The sequence below is a fragment of the Pterocles gutturalis genome, unplaced genomic scaffold (assembly GCF_000699245.1).
Source record: "Pterocles gutturalis isolate BGI_N339 unplaced genomic scaffold, ASM69924v1 scaffold10846, whole genome shotgun sequence".
Lineage (NCBI taxonomy): Eukaryota > Metazoa > Chordata > Aves > Pterocliformes > Pteroclidae > Pterocles > Pterocles gutturalis.
This window is the reverse complement of record NW_010097838.1, coordinates 14,443-23,616: the sequence shown is the minus strand read 5'-3', so window position 1 is coordinate 23,616 and position 9,174 is coordinate 14,443. Positions and strand designations below refer to the sequence as shown.

The 9,174-nt window shown below is 35.8% G+C and overlaps 1 protein-coding gene across 1 annotated transcript in view; it reads left to right on the top strand.

The window, feature by feature from the left end:
- LOC104471352 (WD repeat-containing protein 35-like) overlaps nucleotides 1-8,379 on the top strand; it is a gene marked incomplete at its 3' end in the record, with an annotated part of 17,321 nt that extends 8,942 nt beyond the window's left edge. Inside the window, exons 2-9 of the mRNA XM_010086677.1 lie at nucleotides 744-888; nucleotides 2,138-2,207; nucleotides 3,338-3,391; nucleotides 5,220-5,329; nucleotides 6,904-7,114; nucleotides 7,699-7,779; nucleotides 7,928-8,064; nucleotides 8,276-8,379. Of these exons, the coding sequence (XP_010084979.1) occupies nucleotides 744-888; nucleotides 2,138-2,207; nucleotides 3,338-3,391; nucleotides 5,220-5,329; nucleotides 6,904-7,114; nucleotides 7,699-7,779; nucleotides 7,928-8,064; nucleotides 8,276-8,379 (912 nt within the window). The remainder of the gene's footprint in view (nucleotides 1-743; nucleotides 889-2,137; nucleotides 2,208-3,337; nucleotides 3,392-5,219; nucleotides 5,330-6,903; nucleotides 7,115-7,698; nucleotides 7,780-7,927; nucleotides 8,065-8,275) is intronic.
- Nucleotides 8,380-9,174: the final 795 nt, after the last annotated feature.

Genomic DNA, 9,174 nt, shown 5'->3' with positions numbered 1-9,174 from the left:
TATCCACATATTCTAAATGGGCCTAGGGCTAAAGTAAAGAAAATGCCCTGCTGTCCTACGCTGTGATCTTTGGATGCATTAAAGTAAGAATAAGCACACACTTTGCTAAATATTTAATTTACTGCCATGGAGATAAAGAATTGTTATTTGGCCCAGCTATTAACTAAGATATAAACAACATTTCTAGGTTTTGTCTAACTCAAAATTTGGTAACTGGTTTGATTGTGCTAATCAAAGAATCTCTAGTAGACTGTCAACTTTTGAGTAGTCTTCCTTTATTTATATTTTAATCATTACAAATACGTCAGATATGGAGGTATTTTATAGATCTTCTCGGAGAGTTGATATATTCCTGAACTGGTTGTTAACCTGAAAATTTTTCTGTATGTATTTGATGTCTTTAATGCATTAGCACATGCTAATTTGCTGAAATAGTAGGGAGAATGTTAATTTTAAAATCAGAACTTGCAAAGAATTTATCTGCTCTTCTGAACAAGACCACAAGGCGCCAGTGAACTTTCTCAGCAATTAGTGAAAACTGCTGCCAGGTTTTGTGTGGTGCTTTTTGGTTACGGTTGGTTTTGTTGTTGTTTTGGGTTTTTTGGGGGATTTTTTTTGTTTGTTTGTTTGTTTGCTTTTGAACTATGGAGATATGATTTCATCCATTTGGGAAAAAGTTTACAAATTAGCATCTAGTCCAATACTTGCCGCTCTAAGTTGACAACCATTCTGGTTTCTAACAGGGCCGTTGTTTGTCACAATGACCAAAACGCATGTGATAGCAGCTTCAAAAGAAGCATTTTATGTTTGGCAGTATCGTGTGGCCAAGAAGCTCACAGCAATGGAAATTAATCAGGTAGCACGGACCAGAAAAGAAGGCAGGGAAAGGTTTGTCTTAGGCTTTGTCATTTTTCTTCCTATATTGTTGATAAAGGTGGATTCTCTCATGCCTAAAATATGAACCCCTGCCTTCTCATTTTTCTACTCAGATTTGTTGACTTGCAGGCCTGTAAGATTAAGTACTAGTTTTTCATAACAAATGTGTGTTTGCTGTCCAGATCTCTTAGACTTTTCTGGATTAGTTCCTGCTCAGTGTCTCCATTTTCTTGCTGCATGCTTCCATTATAGAGCTGTGTGTCTTGATGCTTTTTTCCCCCTCCCCTTTTTCTCTTACATACTCTTAGTTTCTAGGCAGCTGTGTTGCTTCTGATAAATTCAACTGCTTCTTGTGTGTCAGTGGCTGTAAGGACATAGTCTATCCAGCTAGTTTTTCTCTGAATACAGTTGTGTTTGATTGTGTCTTGAATGTCTAATGCTGTATGGACTTTTATACTCTCAAACTAAACAAGCCAAAGTCAACATTATCTTGCCTCCAAAGCATTTCCTTCCCAGGTGCTTATTAGTGGCATTGACTTTTCTGTCACCTCCACAAGCTTGAAAATTTGTTGTGATTTTTTTTGGTGTTATTTTATGTCTTTTTTTTCCCATAGAGATGCTATAGCTTCTTTCTATAAATCTATCAACTTCTGTCATCATATGTTCATAATAATGAGTAGTTATTTGTACATGGTGTAATAACTTACATTGTTCTAGTACCTGAATGTCCTAGCCTTGGACATGGCTGTAGATTTGGTAGAAATACTGGAAAAGTAAATAGTTGTGACTTGGCATAAACTGTTATTTTAGCATTCTAAAATCTTTCATAACACTACCTTTCAAGGCAAAAGAGAATTTATGGTTAAGTATTGAATACAATAATACATATGTTTTGTGGATATGAAGGTGAAGCTCTTCGTAAGTGTGGAGAAGAGTCTGCAGAAATATGGAAGTACATGTTTGAAAAGAGACAATTGAGGTGGTTGATGGTTTGAAGGACCTTCTTGTCACAGAATTGAAGTTTTTAGATCATGGGGAATAGACCATCAGGGGCTGTGAAAGTGAAAGCAACTACCATATCTTTATATTAATACAAAGCAGTTACCAAAGTGGATACTACTAGAACATAAGGACAGGCATAGCTTCTATTATCTTTTCCAATTGCAATGGTTTCTTCTGCAAGGACTGAAGAAACCTTTATGCTATCAGAAATAATCCTTTCTTTGGACTCACTTTTTCTTCTAACGTTCCTTTTCTGCAGGATTTATCATATTGATGACACCCCTTCAGGATCTGCAGATGGACACCTTGATTACAGCAGAGCTACTGAAGTGAGTGATTTTTTTTTTTTTTTTTTTTTAACTAGTTTATTGTGGTGTCACTGGTACCTTGAAAGAGAAGTAGTGAGCATTGCTTGAGGGAAGGGATGCCATCCAGAGGGACCTTGAAGGGCTTGAGAGGTGGGCCTGGGCAAACCTCATGAAGTTCAACAAGGCCAAGTGCAAGGTCCTGCATGTGGGTCGAGGCAATCCCAAGCACAAATACAGGCTGGGCAAGGAATGGATTTAGAGCAGCCCTGAGGAGAAGGACTGGGGGGGGTGTTGGTTGATAGGAACCTTAATGTGATCCAGCAGTGTGCCAGAGAAGCTGTGGATGCCCCATCCCTGGAGGTGTTCAAGGCCAGGCTGGATGAGGCTTTGAGCAACCTGGTCTAGTGGAAGGTGTCCCTGCCCATGGCAGGGGGGTTGGAGGTCCCTTCCAACCTAAATCATTCTGTGAGTCTATGATTTATTTTCTTATATTTTCATTAGCAGAAGTGGTCATACTTAAAATTTCTTTTACTTCTGCCTTTGTACATAAGTGTTGTTTTTCTTCCCTCAGGTTAGTGCATTGTTATGCCATTATGTATTACTGGAAATATACACCAGACTGTAGGGAATGTAGGAAAAATATATTCTGGGGTCCAGTATGTAGACACCTGCTGTCTTCTTGGTGAGAAGCAGCTCCCCTTAATTCAACAAAGTATAAGCTTGTTGAAGCTCAGTGACCCTTATAGTCTTTTCTAGTACTTATGGCCTTATAGTACTTATGTGTGTGCACACATGTGCTCACTTTCGTACTTACCAGTATAGCTGAAATTAATTACAGGCCTCACAAGTCAGGGACAGTTGCCTTCTTGTATTTTCTGTTAATCACCTGTTACATTTTGGGTTTCTTATTTTTCTGGAGGAGGGGCAGGAGAAGAAAGGAAGCTGTTAATATTATTATTGATGTGATTCCCATAATAAAGGCTACTAATACTATAAACCATCCATTTACTGTATACTGACAAGGTTTGATAGCCCCTTTTCGTGTGGATACTTAGCAACATTCTTGTATATTTAAATAAGACTTCTTACTTTACCAGTGCATTCTTACTGTTGCATTAAAACTGATCTTGATATTGCTTGTATGCTTTAAGGGAACAAGAGATCCAATTTGTGCAATAACAGCATCTGATAAGATACTACTTGTGGTAAGTTACATAATTAAAATAAGTCCTAATTGTTTCTTGTAGGCAGGAGACTCTTCTGCAATGTGTCGATAAGCAGTCATAATTTGAAAGCATTTCTGAATTTAGAATTTACATAGATTAAATCTCTTTCTAGACGTCCTCAAAGATAACTTCAACAGGTTCTTCCGTTAACCTGGACTCTTTCTTTAGGAGGGCTAATTCACTAAGGGCTTACAATTTACAGACTAGTTGCCCAAGTTAGTACGTATATGCAGGGTTTGATAAAGTCCAGGTCAGGATCTGAGTTCTGGAAAGTCTCTTTTAGGCTGTATATAAATGAATAAAGATTTACAAAGTTTTTCTATTTACATATTAATGGTATAATGTATGATGATAGACAATATTACATGTATGTAGTATGCTATGTACAATTTAATACACTTACTGATTATACATATGTATTATGTATGAGGTATTGTATCATGCCAGACAGCTGATGTGTTTTTTTTCTGATCTGAAAGTGGTCTAATTATATGTGCAGACATACAATGGGCTTTAAAACAAACTAACCAAGCAGAACAAAGATAGAAAAAGAACACTGTTTCTTCATTTTATCCAGCTTCCCAAGAAAGATCTTGATGTTTTCCTATGTCCCTACTGTAGTGATTTTGTTTTTTGTTGTATCCTTTGACTGGATTTTACAAAATCAGTCGGAAATGGCAAAAAACATGAATGAAAAAAGTGCAATGGTTAGTAGGTGACTATGGGATTCTGTTTGTGCTTGAAGAATAAGAGTGAGAAAATGAAATTAAGAGGACAGTGAATTAGTGACTTTGGTTAAAAGGAAGGGAACGAGAGGAAAGGCCTTTTGAGACTAGATCTGGATAAATGTTCTGAAGCTGTATGCAAACTACAGTGGCTAGATTTTCTAACACTTCTGAGTAAGTCTGCTTTTCAGTTTGTAGGGTACACAGATGTGAAAAAGTCAAAGATGAAAGGTGATTTATGCTGAGGATCTTAGGGGTGGTTTTTGGGGGACAAAAAGGAATAAAGTTTGGACTCCTCAAAAGTTTAATATCGACTCATTTCCAGCATAAGGGTTAAACAGTAGGTAAAATAAGCTGGATATGCTGTTCAGTCTGCAGAAACACCGTGAGAAAACAGTGGTGGTGATCATTTCAGTCCAGGGATGTCAAACTAATTTTTTTTTTTCATTATTTCATTGGCCTAATAGCATCTTGACACAGGGTATGAGTGTGTTGTTTGGCAAAATAAAGATAAACCACATTGGTACTTAGGTTTCTTTACTGTTACTCATGCCTTTGAATAACCAGTATATTTTACAGCATTTACTTTTACAGGTATTTTGGATCTTGAAGTAGTTGGTGAGACTCATTAGTGTGCAGACAGCACTACATGAACACACATGTACTGCTTTCAGACCCAAGCTGGTACTGTCATATGGTGCTGCTTCAGTGGATTTACCAGTCTGGGACAGGGATCTTTTCACTCTTCTCCTTTTCTTTTTTTTTTTTTTTTTTTTGTGTACATCGTGTCTGAAGGTTCACAGCGGAACTGCTGGGCTCCTGAAACTGTCCTGTGGGCTATATGTGGACTATATTCCTTTTAACATCCACAATTTAAGCAGCTATGTGAATTGTAGCATCTTAAAGCATCTTGTTTAAATAGCAGAATTTGGAACTTCAGGGTGATTACATTCCCTCTTTCCACTTCTGCTCTGTCATTTATCCAAAATATCTTTTATCTAGGACAGCATATAAATAAAACCTTTTTAAAGAGTTTATTGATGGAAAAATTCTCTCAATAAGCAAGCATTGCTTTTCTCTAGGGAAGAGAATCTGGCACTATTCAGAGATACAGTCTTCCTAGCGTTGGTATGGTACAGAAGTATACCCTGAACTGTCGTGCACATCAGCTGTCTTTGAACTGCAACTCCAGGTACGTTACAGGTCTGCTTCTAATGCAGGTATCCCATTTTAAAATAAACCACTACAATTTGTGAAAATACTAATTTTGTGAAGTCTATGATTCTGTAATAATAATGTACTAATTTTACTTTAATATAAACTATTAATTTTAGTTCTTCTTAATGGTTGCTTAACCATTTATTTATTACTAGTTAATTATATCTGGCCAGTCATCAGATTGCTCTCTGAGACTGTGTTAGTAAAGCTCTCTTATGTTTCAAACTCTTTAGGGTGTGTGTGAGAAGTTTAAGGAAACATAGACATGAAAATATCTTTGTTTTATTAGATAAACCTGTGATCGTGACATGAATTGATGAAATTATGTCACAACCTGAAATTTTACATCTCTAAGGCTTCTTTCTATTTCTGTGTCCTTCTAATGCCTGGAAACTTTGTTCATCCCACATTAATTTTCCATTGTTACAAGCTGTAGTTGGTGGCAATGCTTCTAGCAAGACTGGTTTTCCTAAGGTTCAGCTGTGCCAATGCTGAAGTTGCTTTCTACTTAACGGCTATTTTTTTGCAAGAGAGAGCCTGAGAGTCTTGGCAGAAAAGGCAAAAAATACTGACTGAAGAGGATTTGTAAAACAATTTTAATAACTTCAAAATAACTTTGTAATTTGAAACAAAATTCATAATACACATGTAGATAATTCACCTTTTTAGGTATAGACCAAAAATAGATTGCTTCACTTAAAAGGCAATGTGATGTAGTCAGAGCCTCATTAATTTTGTTTTGAACCCAAGCTGTTGCCTTCCTAAATGACTTTGTGCTAGTGAAGAGGGCTCAGATCCATAAGCATTGTGTAGTTAATTTTCTAAATTGCTTTTGAAATTTTAATATAGATTAAGGGTGTCTAAATACCTTTCAATATTTAGAAGTGCTTTTAGAATGGCATTGTAGTAAATACAGGCTATGATTCACAGAAGACCTATGTAACTGGAAATTTTCAAATGTAACCCTTTAGAAATTGTATTTTTCACCTATTTTAAATGACTTCAAAGATTAATTGGATTATACTTCATATTGTCTGGAAAAAACCTAATGAATAACCTTTGTAGAAATATAATAAATCCTTTTTTAGAGATTAACAGTCTGTATCACTGTCCTGTCTTTTTAATTTAAGAATCTACTTAATTGCCTCCTAGTAAATAGTGAAAAACTGTTTTAAAAAAGAACAGTTTAATTTTAGGCTCTGTCAAGACAAGTTTGGTGAGGGGCAAAATCTGCAATTGACTCAACTTGATATCTGAAGTACTAAGAATCCTTAAAATGCTGGGTGAAAAATGGGTATATTTCAGAACCTTTGCAGGGCCAGATCCTGTATGAGTAGATGAAAAACCTATTTCCATGTCTCTGGTCTCTCTCTGCTGTGCAGATAAAAGAAAAACACATGCATCTCACTGAATCTATGGAATTATACTGGTATTAGATTAGAGAGGCAATTTGGCCTGAGTGTGCCAGTTTAGGGAACTATGTCAGATGTACAACCTTGAATCGTATTATTTAGCTGTCTTATTTTTTCTTCCTTTGTTTTTCTGTAGTCGTATTGCTATCATAGACCTTTCAGGTGTTTTGACTTTCTTTGACTTGGATACACGGGTAGTAGACAGTACAGGACAGCAAGTGATAGGTGAGCAGCTGAAACTGGAACGCAGAGATGTCTGGGATATGAAGTGGGCAAAAGATAACCCAGATTTGTTTGCAATGATGGAGAAAACAAGAATGTATGTTTTCAGAAACCTGGATCCGGAGGTAAATATAAATATATGAAAACTACTAATTTTACAGGTTTCATCATAAGTTAATGGCTCTGTGTTGAATAGTATTGTTCTTTTGCTTACCATTCAATTAGGCAAGTGTTTATATAAATAAACTTGCTTCTGGAAATCTCAAAATCTTGTCAACTCTAATGTGGGAGTGTTGTTTAGGAACAAATAAGTAAAATGAACTATCAGTCCTGAAAAGATAAAATACTGTCATATTTTTCTTAAACGTATGAGGCATTTCAGGAGCGTATTTTGTATATGCCTTAGAAAATATAAACACAATTTTAGTAAAGATATTTGTTAAACACAGTTCAGTTGAATCTAAATATTGACAGGTGTTCCTTTATCTCTTTCTCATAATCTAGTTATAGAAAACATGAGGATTTTTAATTATGTCTGTGCATATGGAACTGTCAATAATGTTAATGATTTTAGTATGTGTTTCCTGTTGGAAATGCAATTAAATCCTAGTTTTGAGAAGAATAAAGTCTCTTTATGTATACCTAACATATTGGTTTAGGATTTAATCAGACAGAATACAAGTTCATTCCTTTGTAACTTAACTTTAAGGAACCTATACAAACTTCTGGATATATTTGCAACTTTGAAGATTTAGAAATCAAATCTGTTCTCCTGGATGAAGTGTTAAAGGTAAGTATAATTAATTTTGTTTTGTAGGAAAAGTTGGTGTCTGTCTTAATGATTTGAGCAGTAGATATCTATGTTGGGTGAAAATACAAATGACATGGAATAAAACTACATATGGAATGAAACTATGTTTCTTTATCCATTCTGTTAGGATCCTGAACATCCTAACAAAGAGTACATCATCAACTTCGAGATTCGGTCATTACGAGACAGTCGAGCGTTGATTGAAAAAGTTGGCATTGAGGAATCTTCCCAATTCATAGAAGACAATCCACATCCCAGACTTTGGTAAAATCTCTTTATAAGCCAACTTTGTTAATATTTGTGTTCTTTTGTATTCTTTTCATGTTCAAACAGATCTGGTATTGAAATGCAAAACCTGAAATCGAAACCAGCCAAAGCAGCATACACTTTAAACAGAATCATTTAAGAAAAAAGGAAAAAAGGAGGAAAAAAAAAAAAAAAGTCTCACTTTTTTGCATTTGCGAAATATTTTAAGGATGTTCGGGGAGCCCTTTGCAGCATGGAGGTGGCTGGCTGTAGGAGAGCGGGTATGCAGTCCATATTGTTACAGCCGTTTTGCAAGGACTGCCTTCTCCGAAGGTAAGTTTGTGATTTTAACCAAAAATATTCGTTGCTGCGGTTTTTTGGCGTGTATTAGTGCTATGGAGGGTTTTTGTTGTGTTGATGAGCAAAACGTAGCCTTGTATTTTTCTTAGCTCTGATCTCATGTGTATCCCACCCAGCGATGTCTCCTTAATATCGACAATTAGTGAAGTCAGTTTTGTTTCCTCTTTAAAATTTTATACACGCGAAGCTTTAACAGCAATTTAAGTTCAATTTAAGAGTAGAACTCGGATATTTTCGGTATGGACTTGGTTTTTTGGTTCTGCCTTTTTGTTTGTAGGTTTTCTTTACCGAGTAATAAACGGATCCAGGACCAAATTTGTGACTGTCTTTATAAATATAATGCAGCTCTAAAATATAAAGAAGCACATAATATTGCTGTTATATGGTCTGGTCGTGGCTAAAAGAGTTTACAATGCCATTTGTGGTGTCTCTTGATGGATTACTTTGGGCTAAAGTACGGGGGAAAACTGCCCTTGGTATGGTGGAGGTGGAGATTGACATAAGAGGGTTTATATTAAGTTATGTCTCTTACTGAACAGTGACCTTTTTATTTACAAATTAGCGCTCTTGTGGCAATTAGCTTAAAGCATTAGTTATATAAAGGTTCTTATTTCACCACACTTCATTTAGATGTATTAGTGGGATTTTTTTGGGGGGGTGGGAGGGGATGAATTGTTTGTTTGTTCTTTTTCCTGCAAGAAGGTACATTTGGGAGACATTTTGTAATTTTTGGCATTTTTCTAGGTGCTTTTTTTTTCCCTTTTTTTT